The following is a 25,597-nucleotide window of genomic DNA, read 5'->3' as shown; positions in this document are numbered from 1 at the left end:
GATGGAATCGGTGTTAGCCAGCAATAAGGCAAGTACCTTATCCCCTGCCCCCCGACCCCAGTGAACTCGTGAAAATAATTGTCATGCATCTCTTAAGTTAATAAAATAGGGAACTGTTTTTAAAAACAGGTTGATCAGGGGCCAGAGTGCAGTAGTACAGTGGGTAAGGTGCTTGCCTTGCACACAACTAGCCTGGGTTCAATCCCCGGCAACCCATATGGTCTCCTGAGCACCACCAGGATTGATTCCTGAGTGCAGAGCCTGAGCACTGTTGGCTGTGGCCCCCCAAAATAAAGAGGTCAATCACTATAGAGAAAGATAAGAATATTAGTTACTGCATGTGTGTACATGATTTTTTTCATAAGATCACTATAGAAAAAAATAAGAACATAAGTTATTGCTTGTGTGTGTGTGTGTGTGTGTGTGTGTGCGCGCGCGCGCGCATGTGTGTATATGATTTTTTTCACAAGCTGTAATTTTGTTCCTGGATTTTGTCATTAGAATCATGGAGGGATAAAAAAGATGTTGTCAGATTACCGGAAGGTGCTTGAAACATCACATTAAAAAGTTGTGGGGGACACCGGTGGTGTTCATGTAGGGTGTTAGAACATTGTATGGCTGAAACCCAGTGACGAACAACTTTGTAACTGTGAATCTCATCATGATTCAATTCAAAAAATAAAATTAAAATACATTTTTAAGAAATGGTATATTATGCGTCAAGTGTGTCAGGACCATAAGACAAAAAAGGTTTAAGAATTTGTGAATCTTTTACTTTTCACTCTTCCTGCCCCTGAAAGGAAGCGTCCTTGTGCAGTTTGGCTCTGGCATGTGCAGTGCTGGGTGGGGGCAAAGGAGCAAAGAAACAGAGAGAAGGGGCTGGAATATACAACACTGGTGTGCACAAGCTATCCCAGAGGAGAGAGAACTGCGAGGGGAAAACAAGGAAGGTGTGTGTGTGGGGGGGGGGGAAGGGGGGCGGGTAGGGGGGGCAGGGAAAGTGGTCAGAGACCGAAACAATGGTCTGAGAAAGTAGTAGTCTGGGAAGAGAAAAAGACCCCTCAGGAGGAATTTGAGGGAGAATCATACAGGTTAGTGATACTGGGCTTATTCTCTCCCTACCAGCCACCTCTGAAGTCTCTAATGTCAAGACCTACATTTCTTCCCACTCCTGGGATAATAGTTCTGTACTGAGGATGGTCACAGAGCAGCCAAGGTTAGACCTATTTAATCCTACTATTGGGGTTCAGAATCAAACACTCCTTGAAATCTGTAATTCTCTAATCCATGCCTAAAATTCGTTATTGACCACTCAAGGGGGCTACTGTGCATAGGGCAGGCGAGAAAATGGGTGGGGGGAGGGGAGATAACTCGAAAATCTGGAATAAATCATACCTGGGAAAAGCTTGCTTTTACTGTCAGTGATGTTTTTTTCTAGCTTGTTTTTGGTCTGCAGAGCAATTGTTTCATCCAAGTTTTCTGGAGGGAGGAGTGGGGGAGAAACAGAATTTTATTTTCTAAGAGTAATAAACTTTCACTAAAAGAGCTTCAAATCTCACCAGAAACATAAGAGCAAGATATACACAGTCTTAACAGGGTTTTTAGATGCTCTGCTATGAATTTTATTTCCAAAAGGGTATACCTGAGATCCACAAGGTCAATCTTCTAGTCAGTTTATTGTCCAAATCTATATTCCTGTTGTGGCCCTTACTCAGACACATCCTAGATGTGTCTTCTAATGGACGCCCATGGTTTGGCCTGCTCACCACATACCAATCACACAATCATTTCCCTAGTTTCTTGATTTCACTAGGCACATTTCAAATTCCCAGTTACCAGTGTAGCTAGATGTCACTATATTGAATGATTCAGAAATGATTATTTTCAGTATTGGAGAAAGTGATGCTAGTCTGAATAGGTTTTAAGTACAAATAGTGGAAGAAACAGAGATACTTCACCAAGGGAGAGTATTTACAATCAATGCTCTGTTCTTAGACTAATTTTCATTGTTAAAGGTTTGTGTTTTAGGTTTTGTTTTTTGGAGTACCACACCTGGCAATGCTCAGGGGTTACTCCTGGCTTTGCATTCAGGAATTAATCCTGGTGGTGCTCAGGGAAACTACATGGAACGCCGAGGATCGGACCCAGGTTGGCTGCATGCAAGTCAAGCACCTTGCCTGCTCTACTCTCTCCAGTTCCCAAATATTTGTGTTTTTAATAATTGTTTGTTTCTGTTTTAAATTCATTTATATATGCATATTTATAGAGATTAACTACAGGGGTAATGTTCATGTTGTTCTGTTAAATGCCATAATTCATTTAGAACATGACCTCAGTCAGGTGTTCAAAAATTGCTATATATAAAAAAAACCCACCAAAACTTAAAGTGGGATTGGAGAGATAATATATTGGGTTACTTGCCTTACAGATAATACAGATAATACTTGCCTTACAAAACCCTAATATATGTGTGTGTGTGTGTGTGTGTGTGAGTGTGTGTGTATGCATGGGAGGAAAATTGGAGGGAAATAAACAAGAAAATTATCTGGGTATGATTAATCAATTTTTTCTATATTCTTCATTTTTGAATGGAACTCAGGGAACCGTATGTGGTGCCAGGGATCAAAATCTGGTCAGTCACATGCAAAGCAAGCACTTGACTTCCATGCTATCTCTCAAGCAAATTTTAATTTAAATAACATGTGATTGGTAGCTGCCACACGGAACAGCACAACTATAAATAATAGTGGAAATACCTGCCTAGCACATAAGCCTTGTGGCAGCTTTATTTCTATAGGATAAATGACATAAGTGTGGGATTTCTGAAGGTATTGATACAAAACAATGATTCATTTGAAGTAGTGCTTTTGGCTTATTGCCAAGTGAGTAAAATAGGTCACAAAGCACTGTGTGAACCATAAGTCATTCTCTTGTTTTAAATAAAAGAAAAATATGACATCAGTATATATGTGTGAATGGCTATGCAGACACACATAAAAAAACATTTGGGGGAGATTTAAACCAGAATGGTACTTGGGTCACAGTATTACAGGTGGCTTTTCACTTCCCTTCAAACATCTTTTTGCATTGACTGAGTTTTGAAATTAATATCTTCGTTTTTAATCATCAGAAAAAAATCAACAGTAATATTATTTAAGATAGAAAAATTAAGTTCACTCAGAATGATTCTAGATTACTCTGTCCTATGAGAATTTCTCTCTGATTAATTCTCCCTCCCACACTGAAGATTATGTCTAAAGGATAGTAGGAATGAATGGTATTTGCTGATGACACCAAGAAGAAAAATAAAGGGCCTAAGACAAAGCAAAACAAAATATCTACATGTAGAATTAAAGAGTGTCATTGCGGGCTGGAGAGATAGCACAGCGGGTAGGGCGTTTGCCTTGCACGTGCCAACCCGGGTTCAATTCCCAGCATCCCATATAGTTCCCTGAGTACGGCCAGGAGTAACTCCTAAGTGTAGAGCCAGGAGTAACCCCTGTACATCGTCGGGTGTGACCCAAAAAATCGAAAAAAAAAAAATAAAGAATGTCATTGCTTGTATATATATATATTTTTTTTTTTTCCTTTCAACTTAGGAAATCAGGGTTCAGCTAACTCTTTCTGTAGAAGGTCAGTACATATTTTTTTTTTCACCCTGCAGACCAGATGGCCTCCCTGCAGCTTTATCTAGCCCTGCCGTTGAAGCAGGAAAGCAGCCACCTGCACTAAAATGAGCATGGCTGAGCGCCAACTAATTCCACTTATGGATACTAAAGTTTGAATTTCATGTGTTCCTCTCATGTCACCAAATACTATTCTTCTCTTAGCATTTTAGCCATTGAAAGATACTACAGTCATTCTGAGTTTGTGTGCGATACGAAAGTAGCTGAAGTGCCAGATCTGGCGTATGGGCAGTGGCTTCCCGATCTCTGTCATAGAGAGCAAAGCCTGCTAGCAGGGGACAGATCAGGGTCTTCCTTGCCAGCAAATGCACTGGGGCCAGGCAGCAGAGCTTCTGGAGCCCAGGCCCCACAAGCCTCTACCCACAGAGGTGGTGAAAATCAGGACTCCTTTCTCTCTGCCATTCACACTGAATTGGAAAAAGCAAAGCCACACTGGAAGGAATCATCTTCATTAGTAAGATAAATAAAACAAATGCAAAATGTTACACTTGAGTTCTATGAAGATCTGTCACTGTCCTCCCGTTGTTCATCGATTTGCTGGAGCGGGCGCTGTAACGTCTCCATTGTGACAATTGTTACTGTGTTTTGGCATATCGAATATGTCACAGGTAGCTTGCCAAAGGGGTGAAAACCTCTGGTTAATTTTATTATCAGGCTGGGTAGTTCTGATTCCCAGATTATTCAAACTCTTGGCACAAATTACCCAGGTATTGAAGTGACTGTTACCTAATCATCTGTAATTCATTCTTTTGGTTGTTGTTTTTGCAGGGGGTGTGGGTTACATCTAGAAGTGCTTTAAAGTTAGTCCTGGTACTATGTTAGGGATGCTGCTAGCAGTGCTCAGGGACCTTATGCAGTGCAAGGCAATTCCCTAATCCCTGTTCTCTCTTCGGACAATGGAAACTACCACAGCAGAAACCTCTCACCCAGGTAGGAAACACCTTCTTCCGGAGATATGGTGCCATACTTGACCATCATCTTCACAAAGTCGATCAACGTTTTCATGATGGTAATCAGAGTTTCCTTCTCTTTTGCCTCTTTTTCTATATGAAAGAACAAAACAATTTAAAAATAATTAGTATAAGTATACCTTCACTTTTCACTGGTGATTTATGAAGTACAGAACCTTAATGAACTATTTCTTCCAATATTTACAGCTAAATTTATAGTAAGGTAGCTACTGATTTTATAGGAGTTCAATGGATGAGTTAACTCTAAAATCAGAAGAAAAACAAATTTCCTTGTCTGAAGAAAAAAACCCAGAGGCTAGACAAAGCCCACTTCCCCATGACTCTTCTTTTTCAGATACAAGGAAGGATTTTTTTCCCCCATAGATTAGATTAAACCCAAGGCCTTAAATGTGCAAGGCATGTGCTCTGCACTTTATCCAAAGGTTGATCTCTTTAGCTTTCTTTATATAGTCTTGATGTTGGCTAGTGTCTGTTGTCCAACTTGCTTCTCTTCTTTGAATATTGTGTTTTTTTTTATTAGTGAAACACCATGAGGTACAGTTATAGATTTACAATTTTTTGTACTTGGGTTTCGATTATACAATGATCAAATACCCATCCCTCCACCAGTACCCATTTTCCACCACCATGGATAATATCCCTCCCACCCCCATCCCCCCCATCCCCCCCTGCCTCTGTGGCAGGGAAATCCCTTGTGTTCTCTCTCTCCTTTTGGGTGTTGTGGTCTGCAAAAGAGGCATTGAGCGGCAAACATGTTCAGCCCATAGTCTACTTTCGACATGCATCTCCCTTCCTGGGAGGATCCAAGGAAGGATTTTTTTTCCCTAAGTGCTTCTAACCTACTTTTCTTTTTATCCTCCCCAAAGAGGATGTTGGTGGGCAATAGTTATCAGTTTTTATCTTCTATTGATGGTGATCTAGGATCATTTTTACTCTGCTATCCTGACACAATGGAAGGCAGGGATGTAAGCAAAGTAGCTTGCTTGAATGCAAAACTCTTTGAGTTTGGCTGTTTTCCTAAACTGGCCTGTGGAGCCAAGGAGGGAGCAAGTCTACTGCTGGCACTCAAGCTAGGTTGCAATCACACTAGGTCGCATGCACACACTTCCTATAGTCCAGTCTTTTATCAGTCTCCAATTTCTATAGTTTTTTTTTTCCAATCTCTTATTCTCATTTGGTTTAGATATCGGGAGATAAATATGGATACTACCAGAGAGCCCAGTGTTAAGTATTTAAAATTCCCTTTTCTGGGAATATGCCTCCCACAGAGGCGGGGGTAGGGAGGTGGGGGGTAGCAGGAGGGATACTGGGAACGCTGGTGGTGGAGAATGGGCACTGGTGGAAGAATGGGTTCTTGACCATTGTATTACTGAAACATAATCACGAAAGTGTGTAAGTCTGTAATTGTATTTCATGGTGTTTCATTAAAAAGAAAATTCCCTTTCCAGGGCAAAGGGAGTTTTCAATGGGCTGAGTGAATCTCTGCAAGCCGAAGCCCTGGGTTTCACCCTCAAGCACCACTGCGAGCAACTCCTTACCCCAGAGCAGGGAGTGGCCCCTGAGCATTGCCACCTGGGGCCTCCAAACAAACACACACAAAAAATGCTTTATCTTGGAGAGGCTGCCAAGCAGTGCTGGGGTGAGGGTAGGGGAGAGGGGGTTGGCAGTTGGTGATACCGTCAACTGGGCTGAATGTTCAAAGCTTAAATAGTACTTGGAGCACTGGGCTACACTTAGAGGATCCTCTGGAGATTGAACTCAGGCCTTGTTTGCAATATATAATGCAATATTATATAATCTCTATATGAAGGGGGAAAAAAAGAATATGGGCCAAGACGGAGAAAACTGAAAAATAAAAATAAATGAAGAAAATTCCATAAAGTGGATCTTTTAAATACCACCCAAGGGCCTGAGAGATAGTACAGGGATTAAGGCTGCCTGCATGCAACTACTCTGGATTCCATCTTGGCACCTGAGCATCACCAGGTATAGCCCCTGGCCCCGGCACCTCTGGGGAGGACCTCACTCCCACCCCGCAAGAAAAACCAATAAAAACAAAGTTGTGAGCATCCCTTGTTATTTTTGTGTTTTGCATACTCCAAAGTAGTCGAAGATTTCAGAGAGCCCGGCAGGCTACCGAGAGTATCTCGCCCGCACGGCAGGGCCTGGCAAGCTCCCCGTGACGTATTCGATATGCCAAACACAGTAACAACAAAGTCTCCAATGGAGACGTTACTGGGCCCGCTCGAGCAAATCGATGATCAACGGGAGGGCCTTGACTTTACTTACTTTACTATATAGACCGCCTTCTTGGCTTCCCCACTCTCGCTCTCTACCGGAAACAAATGTGAAATGTCTGTTCTTGAGTTAGATCTACAAAGGGGTGAAAACCTCTGGTTCTCCAATTTTGTTATCAGGCTGGGCAATTGTGGTTCCCAGATTATTCAAGCTCTTTTGACACAAATTACCCAGGTAGTGAGATGACTGGTGCCTAATCCATAATTCACTTTTTTGGTTATTGTTTTTGTAGGGGCCGGAGCGATAGCATAGCGGGTAGGGTGTTTGCCTTGCACGCGGTCGACCTGGGTTCAATTCCTCCGCCCCTCTCAGAGAGCCTGGCAAGCTACTGAGAGTATTCCGCCCGCACGGCAAAGCCTGACAAGCTACCCGTGACGTATTCGATATGCCAAAAACAGTGACAACAAAGTCTCACAATGGAGATGTTACTGGTGCCTGCTCGAGAAAATCGATGAATAGGACAGTACTACAATGCAGTGTTTTTGCAGGGTTCATTCAAACCCTGGATGAATGATGGCAATAAAAACGTTTATATGTGTAACTTGTTTCTGCTTCTGGAGACCATCCCTGGTCCTTTGACTCCAGGCCTTAGCCAGATTCCACTGAACTCCTACGCTGTTATGCTGCTGTCTTTTCCTTGGGCTCTCTGTGCACGCCAGGCCTTTGAACTTTCACCTCATCTCAAGAACTCTGTTTTGTTTTTGGTTTTTTTTTTTTTTGCTTTTTGGGTCACACCCAGCAATGCTCAGGGGATACTCCTGGCTCTGCACTCAGGAATTACTCATGGAAGTGCTTGGGGACCATATGGGATGCCAGGGATTGAACACAGGTTGGCTGCAGGCAAGGCAAATGCCCTACCTGCTGTGGTATCACTCTGGCTTGAACTGTGTTTTTAAAGAACAAGTAATTTCCCTAGTGTGTATTGGGTTCCTGACTTGCACAAGTTCATTGTTTAGTTATCTTACTTCATTTGGAGACTGAGCTGAAAAATATCTAAAAGGCAAAATTCATTATAAAAAAGAAAGAATAAATTACAGGTGAGGGATGTAGCTCAGCAGCAGGGCACTTACCTTGCATGTGAAAGGCCCTAGGTTTACCCCCATCGCCACACACACTGTTGTGCATACTGTGCCCTCCACTAACAGAGGAAAATAAAATCTTTTACATTATGTTTGTAATAAGATGAGGCTGAACTGGGTCAAGTCAGGGACACTGACTCATCTCCACATCTGTTCAATATTCATCTCATCCCTTGAACACAGAGCGTGCTCAGCAAGTATTTGTTGAACAAATAAATGAACCCTCTGCTAACAGAAAGATTAAACTATCCAGTAACTCCCTCTTTCCTGATTGCCATTTTAAAAAAAATATTTCCATGACTAGTGTACATAAACTTAAAAAGAAATCAATGTGCACTCTTCCCGGAGCCAGCAGAGACCTCACCCAGGACTGCATTTGAACAGGGAAAACAGGAAGAACAAACCCCCACCCACACATTTCCTGGAATTACCATTCTGTTCCACCTCATCTGAACAAAACATTGGGCTTACCTGAATCAATACTTTTGAGCAGCGTATAGAAGTTTGGGAAATACTGAAGTTCTTCAAAATCATCTTCACTGTAGGTTTTAGTCCTCCTTTGCAAGCCACTGGCCAGGGTTAAGGTGTTTGAGACTGTCTCATCATTCTCCGCATTAGGAACACCTTCCTGAACGGCTGCCATGGAAGGCTCCAGGGGGAGTGGGGGAATCAATAAAGATAAATAAACGAGTAAGGCTTTTGTTAGAACTAATGGCCCTCCAGCTTGATTTATCCTCTTGATTTATGCCAAGTCCAAGAATGCCTCTTCCGGGGCTGGTCTCTACGGGATCCACCCCTATTCTCACATGAGGGCACCGAGGCCCATGGAGGCGTTGCTGATACTTAAGAGACAGATGCTTACCCTAAAGACCCTGATCCTGCTTGGGGGAAATGAGGAAATGATTTCTAGGTTTCTTCTCTGGCCAAGTTCCCCTTCCGTGGGTCTCTAAACTGACATATAAAAATGATTTTTCTGGGTTTAGTGAGATAGCAAGTAAGGCACTTGTCTTGCACGCTGCTGACCCTGGTTCAATCCCTGGCACCGTTTATGGTCCTCTGAGCACCACCAGGAACAACCCCTGAACACTGCCAAGTGTGGGGCAAAAAGTAGAAAAAAAACACACCAAAAATATGACTTTTTCTGAGGATGGGAGCTTGGAGTTCTCCAGAATATACCTAGAAAGATGGTGCCTTGATAAAGGACATCTGTCAGAATGTCCAATATCAACAGAGAAGCATAAAGCTTGGGGACATTTTCGGGGATTTGTGGAAGGAGTCATAGGACTTCCTCCCTTCCAGACTTGAAGCATTCCCTTTGCTCTCCATCTTAATTAATGAGGCAACATCCACTCAGTGGATTTGACCGAAATCGAAGCACTTTTCTCGCTTCTTCCACTTGCTTTTCCTCCATTCAGCCCACCAGTCGCCTGATCTTCAAAACTGATCCCATATATGTACATTTCTCTCTCTCTCTCTTCCCCATCCCACACTCTCAGCTGCCTGCATGTCTCACCTTCAAAGTGGGCCACCAACCACCTCCGGTCGATTTCCCACCCAGTAGCTAGTTACCTTGCTTAAACTCATCCTGGAACTTCGTCGCTTGAAAATCCTTGGGCGTTTTCCCACGACTTTTCAAATAAGTATCAGGGTCCCCCTTTGGCTTGGTGGCTTTTCCTGCTTTGGCCTGGGTCCACCTCCCCCAAAACATCCCTGAGGGCCCACTGTGCCAGCCACACCCTGCGTGCCAACAGCCTGGCTCCCCCACATCCTTTTCCGCACGGTTCTCTCACGTTCACAAGTTGACTCCTATCCAGTCTTCAGTTCTGGGCTCAAGTTTTGCCAGAAACGTCTGTCCCAAGGCTAAGTCTCCGACAGAGACTCTTTTTTTATGAGATCTCACAGCACCAAGTTTCTCTCCTCTGAGCACTGAATGAGCTGTCATTCAGGCACACGGCTACACGAAGATGGCCTATTTCCTCCTACACCTTACACCTCTTTGGTCATACCCATCTGTGCTCAGGGCTGACTCTTGGCTATGTGCTCAAGGATCACCCCCCATGGGGCTCAAGGGACAATATGGGGTGCCGCCAGGTCAGCCACATGCAAGGCAAATTCCTTACATAACCACTGTGCTATCTCAATACCCCCAGGTATTCCATCTTTTGAAATGTACACTGAATCCCCAGTGCTTATGACCCAACTGTTAAATCAGCAGATATTTAGGAGCCAGAGCTGTGGCTCAAGTGGTAGAGCACATGCCTTGCTTCTGCAGGACCATGGGTTCAACCCCTGATACTGCACAGATTCCCAGTCCCAAACATTGTGAGGGGTAGCCCTGGTGGTCCTTAGAGCACTCCTGGGCTTGTCTCCAATAGCTCCGTACAACTAAACAAATATATTTACTGAAGGGACATTTCAGTTGCACTGATGCATTTAGCACACAGGTCAAACAGTTTGGAGATTGGTAGGTAAGAAGACCATAAGAGGAGGAAAGGAGCTCAGAAAGAGTTATGTTCAGTCCAGCGATAAGCTTGAGTGAAAGTCATGAGTACTTTGACAAAATCTAGAAAAAACAATTTAGAGTGGCGATCTTCAAAAGCTATTTACCAAAAATATGGAAGTCGAAGAGGGTTAGCAGTGCAGGCAGCAGCGCGGGAGAGAGGGCTCGATGGGCTCAGCCTTTGTATGCTGGAAGCCCACAATCTTTCCCTAGCAGTGTGACTGTGGCTTGGGGCCACCTTTGAGTACAGGGCTACATGTAGCTGCTAAACATTACTGGGTATGGCCTGCAAAGAAGAGTTAACAAAAGAAGTAAGGGGAGCAAAAGAGTTTTCAGACTATTTAATCAGCATTAAAAAAAAAAAAACACCCAGATCCATTGGGGCCAGAGAGATAGCACGTAGGGGGCTTGCCTTGCACACAGATAACCTGGGTTTGATCTCCAGCACCCTGAGACGCTCTAGGAGTGACTCCTGAACTTAAAGCCAGGAGTAATCCCTGAGCACCACGGATGTGGTCCCCAAGCAAAACAAAATGAAAATCCAGGCCCAATTCTGTTTTCTAGCTTCCCCTAAAGCAGGGCTGTAGCATATGCACCCTGGGCCCTTGTCTTTGAGATTGATGTAGGAATGGATGGGAGTCATAGTGATGGAGAGTCATGGTGGTGGGGAGTCATGGTGGTGGGGAGTCATGCTAATGGGGAGTTATGCTGATGGGAAGTCATGATGATGAAAAGTCATGGTAATGGGAAGTCATGGTGGTGGGGAGTCATGGTGATGGGGAGTCATGGTGATAGGGAGTTATGGTAGGGAAAAGCAAATGAGACATGAGGAGCTTGAGTTTCTAGAGTTTACTCAAGAATTCAAGGTGGGGGAGAAAGGTCTTAGTCACCTGTTTAATGCCAAACAAAAAGATAAAGAGACAAGGAGTCCAGCACAGGAAAGGCAGGCTGAATGGTTGGTCCATGCCCAGGACAGCCGATGAACTTCTGAACGAATAGAAAAGGGAGGAGCAAAGGGAAGGGCACAGGGTAGACCAGAGGCAGTATCAGTGAATGGATGTTAGGGTATAACTTGCTCTGGGGAATCTGGAAATTGATTGGCACAAGGCACATCAAACCAAGTTTCTCTTTAGGAATTTGGGGGCAAATGCTATCTACACAACTTGGATAGCAGAACAACTATGAAATAATTGATTCCAGGGGCCACAGTCCTAGTACAGAAGGTAGGGTATTTGCCTTGCAAGCGGCCAACCCGCCCTGCAAGCGGCCAACCCGGGTCCCCATATGACTCCTCAAGCTCCGCCAGAAGTAATTCCTGAGTGCAGAGCCAGGAGTAACCCCTGAGCATCGCTGGGTGCAACAACAACAACAAAAAAGTTTGATTCCAGTTCATTAGGGTCATGTAAATAGCTTTTATGTAAAATGAAAGCTTTCAAGAAATAATATTTGACTGTGGTGTATAGAATCTAACTTTTATTCCATAATATGATCTGCATCTTTGAATTATTTTCAAAGTATGTGTAGAGACGGATAAAAAACCAGCCACCACCATGCTGAGACCACTCTCCGCACACATGAAGGTACTGGCAGAGGGACAAATTCATGCGGGTTCCGGGGCTGAGATCTCCAAGCCTACTCGGATTTGGGCCGAGCATCCTCCACCCAGATCCTCCAAATTCCAGTAGGCGGGGTCACACCCACCAACTGGCCCCCTGGCGCCGTGTAATCCCATCAACGGCCAAGACTCAGAGACTATAAAAACCAGCTCCCGGAACCATTTGCGGCCGCGCGACATTCTATTATGACATCTTATTATCTCATTCCTACTTTGGACAAACTGGTAGGCTACCGAATGTAGCCTGCCCACACGGCAGAGTCTGGCAAACTCCCCGTGGCGTACCCAATATGCCAAATACCAGTAACAATGATGGGTCTCATTCTCCTAAAGAGCCTTGAATATAATCTCAGGGCTAGGATGAAGGAGACGTTACTGGGGCCTGCTCGAGGCAATCGATGATTAGCAGGATGATTTGTGATTGTGTGATGTGTAGAGACACATCCAGGCAGATGCACTCGTGTGTACATACCACTTTGCCTGGGAGTTTTCCAGCGAGACTCTCAGTCCTGCTTGTAGGTGTGTTGGACTCCTCCTCATAGTTATTGGCTTCCTTAGAGATCAATTTCTGTAAAACTTCCGCTACTTCATCTTCCAGTGTCTGTGCCTGGCTTTCTGTGATCTAGTATAGTCAAAACATATACATTATTCCAACTTTTGTAATTTTAAAAAATCCTAAACTCTGTAGTTGAAGATGTCTGTTTAGAAGACAAGACACTCTTTATGGACCCAGTCTGTGGACAGACTCTCTCTGTGTACTCTCTTAGCCTTTACATGGGATCCTCTGTGGATAGCCTTTGAGGAGTCCACTGCTCAACACTGCCAGAAGTGTCTGCCTGTCCACTATGCAGAGGTAAGTTCTTCCTGAAAGCCATGGAACTGATTCTGAGAAACTCCTTAGAGCTTGTTTCTCAACCCTCAGCTATGGAGAGTCCAATAACCTTTGAAACTCTGAAATTTATGATCCAACTAAAGCCTGCCAGGGTTGTTTGAGGGTAGGGTCACCAATTAGAAATTACCAAACATTGCATATTATTTTTGGTTTGTCTTATTTGGTGCTATCGCTCCCTGGCTGGAGCGATAGCATAGCGGTAGGGCGTTCGCCTTACAAGCGGCCAACATGGCCGACCCGAGTTCGATTCCTCCACCCCTCTCGGAGAGCCCGGCAAGCTACCGAGAGTATTCGATATGCCAGACACAGTAACAACAAAGTCTCCAATGGAGACGTTACTGGGCCCGCTCGAGCAAATCGACGATGAACGGGAGGGCCTTTTATTTGGTATTTTATTTGGGGTCCATACCTGGGGAAGTTCAGAGGCTATTCCTGGCTCTCTTCTCAGAAGTCATTCTTGGCAGTGTTCTGGAAACCATAAATGGTGCCAGGAACAGAACCCAGGTAAGCTACATGCAAGGCACGTGCTTTACTCCCTGTACTCTCTCCAGCCCCCAACACTGCAAATCTTTGCTCCTTCTGGCTGTACATATGGCTTTTACTTCTGCTGGCTAAGTCCTAGACATCCTTCAAGGCTTTCATCAAATACCTCCTCCTCTGTAGCTGATTTCCCAGATGGATAAAATTCAACCTCTGGAACAAGTGGAACCACTTCTGTGGTTCTTACACAATTTGCACTATAGATATGCACATACTTGTTTAGTTCATCTGAGACTGAGTTTCTACAGGAAAGAACAGTGTCTTATTTATCCTTGAAACAAACCTACATTGCCTTGTCCAAAGTAAGTTCACTGTAAACAATTTGACACTTGAATCAAGTGTCTTAGCTTCTTAGCTTATTCCGTACTAGACCAAGAACTTGGCTTCTTCTCATGCAAATAACTTACTAGGCCAAGATTCAGCAGTTTAGAAACAATCTTGTCAAACACGCCTCTGTCATTTTCCTCATAAATCCTGGTAGCAATTTTCTGGACAATATCTTCAGCAGTTAAAGGAGTTCCATCTAGCTGATGAAGGCCATCTGGATCATCTAAAGAGAGCAATCACAATTTCACCCATGGTATGTGCAGGTCTATTTCATGGATCACGTAATCATAATCTGTCTTTGCTCTAGTATATTCAACTATGCTTGGGATATATTTATGGAGGTACTCGGTTCATGTAAACCTGTGGTTTTCAAATAGTATTTGACTTTAAGTGAACAGCCTGATGATACTAGAAAGATTCTGAAAGCATCGATGTGACAAGTAGAAAAGTTCTCTCCTCTGGCTAGAGAAATAAACAGGGACCATAATTCTTGCCTGGTAGGTAAAGTTCTTCCCTGTACCATATAGGGGTCACTCCTGAACACAGAGCCAGGAACAGCCATGAACACTGCATGGGGTAGCCCCGAAAGAAACAAACAGAAAAATCTAAGCAACAAAATTCCCCCCAAAAGGCCTATTTTAATTATCATTAATAATACAAACACTGGCTGGAGCGATAGCACAGCGGTAAGGCGTTTGCCTTGCACGCAGCCAACATGGCCGACCCGAGTTCGATTCTTCCACCCCTCTCGGAGAGCCCGGCAAACTACCGAGAGTATCTTGCCCACCTGGCAGAGCCTGGCAAGCTCCCCGTGACGTATTCGATATGCCAGACACAGTAACAACAAAGTCTCCAATGGAGACATTACCGGGCTCGCTTGAGTAAATCGATGAACAACGGGAGGACAGTGACAGTGACAATACAAACAATGTTATGCTGAATATGTCAGCACCACAACCTGATGTGTGACCTCTGGCAAGCAACAATAACATGGCAGAGAGTGATAGAACAAGGAGGTAGGGTGCTTGCCTAGCACATGGCTGACCCAGATTCAATCCCCAGCACCCCATAGGTCCCCCAAGCCCTGCCAGGGAGTGATCTTTAAGCACAGAACCAGGAGAAAGCCCTGAGCACTGCTGCATGTGGCCCAAATATAAAAACAAATAACAAAATGTGACAACAGAATGACAAAAAGCCACTTGAAATCTATGTCAACATTTGCAGAGGAGCTTGGATATATCGTTAGCTTTAAGCAGCACGACTTTAGGCTAAAGAGAGTCCATTCTAAGAGGAAAGAAGTTGCAGGGACTTGTGAGAAGGAAGCATTGTTATATGTCCATGAAAAAGTCCCAGGAGGGGCCGAAGCGATAGTACAGCAGGTAGGGCACTTGCCTTGCACTCAACCAATCAGGTTCTATTCCCATTTGGTCCCCTGAGCACCTCCAGGAGTAATTCCTGAGTGCAAATCCAGGAGTAACACCTGTGCATCGTAAGGTGTGACCCAAAAAGAAAAAAAAAGTCCCAGGAATTGGTTGGTGTTTTCCAGTCTCTAGGACACTGAGCAGCATTTAACTATCTGCAAGTTTACAAGTCACTAACACTTGTCATCTTTTGGATAGACTAGAAAAAAAATCATACTTCTAGCCCCAATAAGACCTCTTGTTATCAATAAATCCTTGGATAACAGTAAAGGAAGAGAATATGCAATGCAATTATGAGGCTCATGGAACTGGAGAGATAATTCAGCAGGTAAGGCGCTTGACTGGTATGTACTTGATAGGTTCAATCTTGAGCACCAAACATGGTCCCCTGAGACCTGTCAGGAGTGATCCCTGAGCTCAGAGCCACGAGTAAGCCCTGAGCACTGCCATGTGTGGCCCCAAAACAATGACATAATTATGAGGCTCAGGTTAAATAGGGTAACAAGTACCTTTTGATACTATTGGGGTCAGAGAGAAAGCTCATCAGGTTGAGTACAAACTTTGCATGTAGGGGATCTGACTTGATTCCCAGCAGCATGTGTTCCCGGAGCATCGGGGACCTCTTCTGGGACACAGAGTGACCCCAGAGCACTTCCAGTGTATCCTCCCCAAAAACAAAAATAATAAATTTCAAAAAAAATTGTGAAATACTATGTGAACACAAATGTTGCATTGCCATTATGAACTGTGGATCTGTTCTTGAAATAAAGGAACTGCAATTTTCTTCTGAGAAAGTAGACTCTGCATTGCTAGCCTTATTCTGCCTAAACAATTCTGATCCTATTCACTCAAAGAAGAGTGTGGCATTTATTTCCCTTCTGCTTCTGCTCTTTTCTTCCATGGCTGCTGAGGATCTGGACAGGACTCTTCCATAGCCTGCCTTGCAGACACCATGAAGAGGGAAATGTATCGAGCCTGGTGCAGAGATCTAATTGTACAGAAAGGAGCTGAGCTGGGAGATTACACACGGAGCTTCTCGGGCTGTCTGTTGCTTCCAAGCTGCCGGCTAACCCAGATGCAGTGAGCCCTTTGAACCCTGCGTACCAGAGTGACTAATGAGCTGAGAAGCCCCAAAGCAAAACCTCCCCAAGTCAGTTTTCCTTCTGGATGACTGAGAATCTGGTTCATTATTATTTTCAGCAGTCAAGACTTATGATCATGTTGGTCTGGTTTTTCCATTTGTGGGGTGCAAGCTAAGACTCTTGGGAGCATGTGGAGGAGAAACAGTCTAGGCCTAAAGAGAGGCGGAGAATTTATTTCCCTCGTCTCTTATCCCTCAGGATCTGACAAAGGAAGAATACTGGTTGCCTGATGGAGCTGGAAAATGACTGAGAGGACTATTTTTCAGTTCATTTACTTCACAACAGGGAAAAGAGCCCTGAAAATAGAGCCTTTCTCCTCGGCCATACTGCTGTGCGGTGTTGAGCGAGAACGGGGGTCTCCTCTAGTGCGGCTGTGCTAGGAGGGGGTACTGGCAGAACACCAAGGTACTGCTCCTTACTGGTCACTGGTTTTCCCTGACCCCTTGGAAATAGAGTTATGCAGAATGTATTCTCTATTGCTCATGAAGGGATATTTCACCCTCCTAAGAAACCCCTCAGAGGGAAGCCAAACTTGGCTTCAATCAATACAACTAGATTTAGTTGCTGTTTGTTGGGCATACAGGGATCACCCCTGGCAGGGCTCAGGGCACTGTATATGGTGCTGGGAGTTTAACCTAGGTCAGCTGCGTGCAAGGCCAGCACCCTACTCACTGTACTATCACTCCAGCTCCAAGTAGAACTTTTTTGTTTGTTTGTTTTATATTTTGGAGGTCACACCTGGCAATGCTTACTCCTGAATCTGTACTCACGAATTACTCCTGGTGGTGCTGGCAGACCATACAGGATGCCAGGGATGGAACCCAGGTCAGCCACATGCAAGGCAAATTCCCTACCCGCTGTACTATTGCTCCAGCCCAAGTAGAACTTCTTAAAGCTTTCAACATTTTAGGTGGACATGAAAGTCACATACTAAGTAATCATACGCACAGTAATGTTTTGAATTCCAAGCATCCAATATGGCATTTGATATTTACTTGTTCAATACATTTTGTAGCGGCACTTCTGAGCAGTGTTTAGGGGTCCAGGAGCCACTCCTGGTGATATTTGGCCAAGCTCAGTGAGGCAATGCTGAACTGCTTGGGCCCAGAGGGGCTGGAGACCACCAGGGTTATATATACCTGCCGGTGTTTGAGGGGACCATTGCTCCAGTCCTTTCAGCTCTCCCCTTGGTTCCTATTTAGTAGAGTTTTTTTAGAGCATCTTAACTGGACACTCTAAAAAAGGGGCCAGACTGGAAACAGAGTTAGTTTAGGTCTGGACCCTAACTGCATAGAGCTTATTGTCCATTTCATCATCTGACATGTAGAATTGACAAATGAATATTTGGTGAATGCACGTAGGAATCCCAAAGCATTACTTCACAAGAAAATAAGCAGAAAACCCTCCAAATTTGGGGAAAAACTGAATTTCATATACTATAGAAAACAATGAAAAGAAGAACTGATCACCTCGATAGCACAAGTCCATTTAGAGTTCTCCTACAGGTGTGACTGACCTGGGAAAACACTTGCAGATTAAGCTCCCTCCCCTCCCGTTGTAAGTCTGCACATCTCTGAGGCTTTAGTCACCATTGTGGTCCCAAACCCTCTGGCTCCAGAATTTCCAGGAAATGAGTAATTTACTCATAGATTATTGTCTCCAAGAATCTTCTCTATAATCCCAGGTGAACTCATGATGACCCCTGGGGCAAAATCCTGAGCCATCAGGACTAGCACTGGATAGCTCTGATTCCATTGGGATTATAATAAAAATGATGAACAATTTCAAAATAAGTTGGTAAACTTAGTGGTTATATCATAAGCATATCTGTGCTATTGCCTGCAAGGACTACCAATATAACCCCAAAATTATTAATAATAAAAAACCCCACGGCTTTTGAATTTTATTAAATGGTCACTTCAAAGGAGTTGAATCTGTTTCGCATGCCATTATAAACAGTGTCCAATGTATTCTAGTCCAAATATTTTCTTTTTGGGGTGGTATTTTTTGTTTTTGCGCCACAGCTGGTAATACCTCAGAGCTTAATCCTGGCTCTGCACTCAGGAATCACTCCTGGCAGGAATTGAGGGACCATATGGTGTGCTGGGGATTGGACCTGAGTCAGTTGTGTGCAAGGCAAGAGCCCTACCTTCTGTGCTATCACTCTGGGAGTACAAGTATTTTTAGGTTAAAATGTATGTCAGGACAGGAGGTGTGGCTCAGTGGTAGAGTAAGTGTCCCACATGTGTGAAGCCCCAAGTTTGATCTCCAAAACTGCCCCCCTCAAAAAAAGCGAAAACGAAACTCAAAAAACAAAAAGTAGAATTCAAGAGAAAAATTAGCAATTTCTCTAAATCATACACAATGTAATATATGTCCCAGGATAAACCATCACCCCCTTCCAAACATGTTCAGCACGCTCTGATATTGTCCCAGCTATGTGGACTTCTAAGAGGAAAATCTAATGAGTATTTGTTTTCTGGCAGGGATTATCTGCATCATTTCTAGCAACCATGGAACAGTGTAAGGACATGTAAGAAAATTGGGACACAGGTCTTCAGAATGAGAAACATGCCACCTCCTCCAATGCCGAGGGACAATTAGTGCCTCATCTTCTTTCATTTGTTCTATTCTTCTATTTGTTCATTTAGCAGTTCCTGCAATGTATTCATGAGCATCCAGACAGTAGTCTCTGCTCTCATGAAGTTCTCAATTAGTTTTAGAGGGGGGAAAAAAAACCTCTGCTACATAGTCAAGGCTAGGGAAGTAAAACGCATTAGATGACAGGGAAAAAGGGACATTTCTTTCTCCCCCCCCCCCCACTCACTTTTAGTTTTGGTTGTCGTTCCTTTGTTTGTTTAGAACTTAATCCTGGCTCTGCACTCAAGGATACCTCCTGGCAGAGCTTGGGGGACCCCCTATAGGGTGCTGGGGATTGAACCTGAGTCAACTGCATGCAAGACAACAGCCTCACCTGCTATACCATTGTTCCGACTCCAAGAAGATTGTTTCTATCCTATCATGTGTGTTGGATGATATGAGATTATTTTTTTACCAGTTCCAGGGATTGAACCCAGGTCTCATGCATGCAAGGCATATACTTTACTGCTGGAGTCACATCCTGGCTCTGGATGATCTCGAAATGTAAGTATCTGAGCTGAGCTGGTAGTCCATGTAGAACTGCGGAGGCTATGTTAAGGAATTTGGTTCTTCTCCCATAAGAATTGGGAATCTATGAGTGCATTTTGTGCAAAAGAGTGACATCCTAATTGTGTGTGTAGAAATGATCCCTCTGGCTGCTACCTAAAGAATGAGTTAGAAAGGGACAAAGCCCATGAGAAGATTTTGCTGTGATCAAGTGAGACGTGATTTGATCTTGAAAAATATTACTGGTTATGGAAAAAGAGAAAAAAGTGAAGAGAAATGCAGAAACAGCACCACAGAGCCTGAGCAGCGCAAAATCCTTGAGCCCTAGTGTTGAATCATCTGGACCAGCTGATGAATATCACTGGAAGGGCCCCTGAGAAGCCTCTGAACACTCCTTGGACCAAAGACATATACAGGATGTGAAATGGTTAAGATTGGTGGATTACAATTGAAGAGGTAAACAAATGGAAAGAGTTTAATTCTAAGATTTCTGTTCTGAAAAATTGGGTAAGTAGTAGTACTTTTTCCTAGAGAGAGTACTCTGTAGGGGCTAGATTGTAAGTCAGACAGAAATAATTCACTGGTTTTTGGATAAGCTTGAGTACTTCAGAGACTTACAAGGAGTTACTCAGGAAGAGTTTCTCAAAGTTATTTGACCTATCTCCACCTTTTCAGAAAAAAAAATTATTGCTCAGCACCCTTTTGGACATCAATCTTAGAATATGCGCCCCCCCCCCCCCCGTGGCTATTACTGCTTTCCCCATCATTCCAGCAAACCCCAGAGGGTGGTATCCCCCACTTTGGGAAACACTCTTAACGTAGGGTGATACAGGTCTATAGTTCAAAGAAACCTGCATGAATAATAGATAAGACATTAGAATAAATGGTAACTGAGGCTGTTACAGTCTACAGTCTTCTAGAAAGAGAAGACTGTAAAGGAAGTAATGAGAGCCAGAGAGATAGTACAAGGGTTAAGATGCTTGCCTTGAATGAGGCCAGCCTGGTTTAATCCCTAGCATTACATATGAGCTCCTAAGTACTGCCAGGAATGATCTCTGAGCATAGAACAAGGAGTAAGTCCTGAGCACTGCTGGGTATGACCCTAAGACCAAAAAAGGAAGTAATAACTGTTTCATCTTTTGGGGGTATTTTATTGATTTAATTATATGAGAATTATAACATTTGCTTGTATTAATAGACTATAATATTATAATATATTATACATATTATAATACATTATAATAATGTAGCCTAACTATTAATATTATTAATATGTAATAATGATTAGACTATAATATGATTCATTTAAAAATAGATAGTATATATAATTTTTAAAAAATATCAGTAAAGAAATGTTTAAGGAGAAAATAAAATTTTGGCATCTGTGCAGCAAGGGCTTTGTGCATTATCAGTAAATTTAGACTTGCATTTTAGACTCAATTAAAAATTAATAGTAGAACATATGCATTTTGAAGAACAGAACTTTCTATCAAGCAATAACAGAAAACCCCAATTTTGAGAATATTGGTAACAAAAGTTCTTTGTCCTCAATTACCTTGAAATTTATGATCCACTCCACTCTTAGTAGAATCATAATCATCAATCACTCTTCGGTTTTTGGTTGAATCAACATCTTCCAAGCTCAACTTATTATCATACGGGGGGCTTCTCATGGATTGTCTTTCTTTCTCATTTTTTTCCTTTTCTGTTATTGCCTTTAGCAGGTTCAAGTTCTCAGCAAAGGAAAAATTGCTTTCACCTGGTTTGTTTTCTGAAAGAAAAGCGCCCAAGCCCAATACATTTATTTTAGTTAAGACTCTCATAACCCACATTACTTAAATTAACGTCAGTATAGGTTTTGTTTTTTTTTTTACCTGGGGAATATGTTTTTTTAATCTTGTCTGCCTCTGCTTCAGCAATCTGTAGAACAAACCAGAGATAAAGCTGGTTTTTAATGACTGCTCCGCTGCTTACCAAGTATGACAGCTAAATGATTTAAATCTCCCTGGATTTTAGTTTTCTTCTTTGTACAGTGTAGAAATTTTCTATCTCAAAGCAGTATCAAAAAGATTAAGCAAGATAAAAAATAATGACATATGCTCTACAAATATTAATCCCTCTTTATAATGTTGGTGAAAGACAAGTCTAGGGTAATTGAAACAATTTTACAAGAGTCAATGAAAAAAGATGTTGAACTTACTGGGTTATTATAGTCACCTCTATACAGTAGATGTAACTCTATAATTTTAAGGACACAGAAATTACCCAAACTTATTTCGTATCCTATCAATAAGTTATTAGTTTCTGAAGTTTGTGAATTCAAACCGATTAAAATGTCACAGCACAATTGTACTGTCAATAGCTAAAGTAAAATGAAATAGCATTTGGAATTTTACTTTTAACTTACCTGTTCATTCAAAGGTCTTTCTGCACTCAGTTCTCTATTATGTAGAGGTTTGTCTGAAATACAAATATAAACTCAATTGTGCAATGGAAAGTCACAAAACACACCTCCTATTATATAAAAAAGGTTAAAGCAAAACTGCTAGGGAAACCGGTGTTGGATGGCTGAAACAAAAATGTTTATTAACGAAGACGATCAAGCTTATACAATCACAATTATGAACATCGTCAAGCTTATTATCCTTCTTTCCCGTGTTGATACAATCACACTTTTCTTTTTTCTGACCCGAGTTGATACAGTTATCCCGACTCTCCTAAAACAAAAAGCTTTACCGGCCGTTTTCAAGGAGACAAAGCCTAATTTGAAAGGGCTTTATTGGTAAGGCCTTTCTTCACATGCTAACAAGATATATGAGAAAGGTTGTACGACAACTGAAACAATAAAACAAGTCAGGCATCCTCTCTTCTAAGTAAGATCTTTCAAAACCACTCATGTTATTGCGTCCGCTTTTAAACAGCGAGGAGCGGGAGGTGAGGGGTGGGAGGGTTGAGGGGGAATCTGTCTATTGTCCTTGACCGATTTCGGTCCGGAGAACTTGGTCAGAAAACGAGTCGAGGTGAGGATGCACAGGCTCACGGGATTATGTCAAACCTTCGTGTCTCCGCGGGGAAATGAGCGGGGAATGAGGGGTGGGGGGGGGGGGTGGGAAGAACGTGCCCACCTACCTTGGCCGCCTCCGGGCTTGGGGAACGCTTGAATGGGGCTGCTGTGAAGCACCAGCACCAGGATCCAAGTGCCCGTCCAAAGAAATCCCATTCTTTCCCCCTCTTGGCTCGCAGCAAGCCTGGCGCCGGGCTCCCGGAGCTGCAGCTTTTGTTATGAATGAAAAGGAGGGAGTTTAGGGCAGGGGAGGGGGGAACAGGGAGAGCGAGGCGGGAGGGTGCGGGAGGCGAGCGCGGCCGGGACCCCCGCGGCCGGGGGCGGGAGCGGGCGCTGGGCGCGGCGGGACGCCTGGGGGGCGGCGGGCGCTGTCCACCCCGCGGGTGCTGAAGCGGCCGCTCCGCTAGGGCGGAGGCTGCACGCTGCGCTCGGCGCCCCGGAGGAAGTGGGCGCCCAGGCGCATGCTCCCTGCGAGCCGGGGGCGGGGGCGACGACGTCAGCGGCTCCTACGTTACTCGGATCCCCCCATCCACCCACCCGAAGGGGACAGGCTGCGGGCGGGGCGAGCGGGCGCCCGGCTTGAGGTCCGTGCCGCAGTGCTGGCTGGCTCAGGGTCACCCGCGTGCCTGCTTGCGCTGACCTCCCCAGTGAACGTCACCCCGAGGACCCAGCTCTTGCTCTGTCCCTGCGCAGAGCTTGGGGAGGCGGGATCTCCTTGGGGACTGTTCCTCCCCGAACGACTGTCTTCCCTCCCCACCTCCCCCCCACCCCCCACCGGACTGGAGTCTCTCCTTTGCATTCCACCTTCTGCACCCGAAAGGTAGATCGATCTCTCAAAGTAAAAAAAAAAAAAAGCAGAGACTAGTCTTTTGTGATTTGCGTTGATAGCTCAGCTCTTTTATTTTCGTTTCGGATCTCTGGTATCTTTTGGATTAGAGAATTTTCTAAAACATCCTTCCGATCCACCACGGCAACACACTCGCTTTCTTTCAGGCTGGAACAGAACTGAAAAAGCACTGTCTTGTCACGGAAACGCGAATGTCCTCAAGCGTCCTGAGTTGGTTTTATTCTAAAAATGACCCTTCTCCAACAAGAGGCAAAGACACCCCCCTTCCCGACACACATACCCCCAGTTTGACCGCCACTGCCTAAAGCAGGAAAGGAACGAACTAAGAAATTATGTGTTTTTTTGTACAAGTTATCCCATGATTAATGTATGCATGCAGATCGGCCTCTTCCAGACATCCTTCAAGAGAGAGGGAGGGTCACACACACACACAAATTAAAAAACAATTGTCATAACTAGGTCAGGAAGGTGCTTCCTATATTCTGAGAATGATCCCAGAAGCCTAAAATTATTGTACGAAAGGACAGATCAAAAGGCGTTTAAATGATGAATACAGGCAAAAACCAATGTGAGCTGAGCGCTGAGTAAGCTCTTTAGTCTGTTTTTCAAACAGGGCCTGTGAACCGTTTCTTTCTTACCGCGGCATGCTGGGAACCAGTTTGAATAATAACCAAAGAGAAGGATTCAGCATAATCAGGCCTTTGATTTCTGTACCCTTGCTTTTCAAGGAGCAAGTTAGTCATCCAAGAACCTAAAAACAAACACACTAGCTAACAACAACAACAAAAAACTCCCCCCACTGGAGATTTTTCTTTTTCTTTTCCCCCCACTGTTTGGAAGAAGCTCAAACACTTCCTTTAAGAATCTAAAGAATGCTTTTCATCTAACAGCTACTTCAAGACAAACAGCTGTTTCTTAACAGTGATAACATAGCATTATTGTACTCATATACTGCATTAAAAAATTAAATCACGCTTTAAAATCCCAGTTGAGGGGTTGGAGCAATAGTACAGTGAGTGAGGTGCTTGCCTTGCATGCAGCCCACTCAGGTTCAATCCCTGACAACCCAAAATGGTTTCTCAAACCCCTCTGGGAGTGATCCCTGAGTGCATAGCCTGAAGTAAGTTCTGAGCATTGCTGGATGATACCCCAAAACAAATAAAATAAAAATAAAAGTACCAGTTGAGTGGAGGATAAATTTCTTTCCTCTTCTCTAAAACCAAGATGGCAGGTTCTGTGTATTTCACACTGCTCCTGTGGACAAGTGAGTATTGTGATAAATTTTGATGCTAGGAGTATTTACTATAGTAAGATTGGTGGTTTTTTTTTCCACTGGTGAAAAAAAAAAGTCTTTTGAACCGAGTCTTAAGAAAGTAAAGATTCTTAAAAGATTTTGTTTATTTGGGCCATGACTGGTGGTGCTCAAGGTTTACTCCTGACTCTATGTTCAGGGGTCACTACTGGCAGGCTCAGGGCATTATATGTGATGCCTGGATCAAACTTGGGTCAGGCACATACAAGCCCAACCCACTGTTCTATAGCTCCAGTCTGTTAGAGATCATTCCTGGTGGTGCTCTGGGAACCATGTGGGGTGCCAGGGATGGAGCCTGGGTTGGCCACGTGCAAGGCAAGTACCCTTCCTACTATATTAGTGCTCCAGCCCACCCAGAGATATTTTTATTATAGAAACATTATTGTATTATCTGAGCGATAGCACAGCAGTAGTGTTTGCCTTGCGTGTGGCCAGGTCAGCCGAGCTGGGTTCGATTCCTCCGCCCCTCTCGGAGAGCCTAGCAAGCTACCGAGTGTATCTCACCCAAACAGCAGAGCCTGGCAAGCTGCCCGTGACGTATTCGGTATGCCAAACACAGTAACAACAAGTCTCACAATGGAGACATTACTGGGCCCACTTGAGCAAATCGATGAGCAACGGGAGGACAATGTGACAGTGTGTGACCTTGTAAATATTTTTACAGTTGGTTTGGTTATCTAGGATTCATTCAGAGGTTAGGCATCACATTTTATTGGTATGCGGGAACCACATAAGTATGAAATTAGAAAGGGAGAT

General features: G+C 43.8%; 1 protein-coding gene across 2 annotated transcripts in view; it reads right to left on the bottom strand.

Moving 5' to 3' along the window:
- Window positions 1-23,134, bottom strand: part of SCG3 (secretogranin III) — a 42,412-nt gene extending 19,278 nt beyond the window's left edge. Inside the window, exons 1-9 of one of the 2 annotated variants that reach the window (XM_056135365.1) lie at window positions 22,748-23,134; window positions 22,026-22,078; window positions 21,493-21,538; window positions 21,174-21,389; window positions 13,989-14,131; window positions 12,622-12,771; window positions 8,506-8,683; window positions 4,613-4,729; window positions 1,396-1,479 (exon numbers count right to left, since the gene is read on the bottom strand). In XM_056135365.1, the coding sequence (XP_055991340.1) occupies window positions 1,396-1,479; window positions 4,613-4,729; window positions 8,506-8,683; window positions 12,622-12,771; window positions 13,989-14,131; window positions 21,174-21,389; window positions 21,493-21,538; window positions 22,026-22,078; window positions 22,748-22,838 (1,078 nt within the window). In that variant the 5' untranslated portion in view covers window positions 22,839-23,134. Of the gene's footprint in view, window positions 1-1,395; window positions 1,480-4,612; window positions 4,730-8,505; window positions 8,707-12,621; window positions 12,772-13,988; window positions 14,132-21,173; window positions 21,390-21,492; window positions 21,539-22,025; window positions 22,079-22,747 lie in introns of both variants that reach the window. The other variant, XM_056135364.1, reaches the window with a different exon arrangement.
- Between the last annotated feature and the right edge of the window lie 2,463 nt (window positions 23,135-25,597).

The sequence above is a fragment of the Sorex fumeus genome, unplaced genomic scaffold, assembly GCF_029834395.1.
Source record: "Sorex fumeus unplaced genomic scaffold, SorFum_2.1 ptg000111l, whole genome shotgun sequence".
Taxonomy (NCBI): Eukaryota; Metazoa; Chordata; class Mammalia; order Eulipotyphla; family Soricidae; genus Sorex; species Sorex fumeus.
This window is presented reverse-complemented; position numbering and strand designations above follow the sequence as displayed.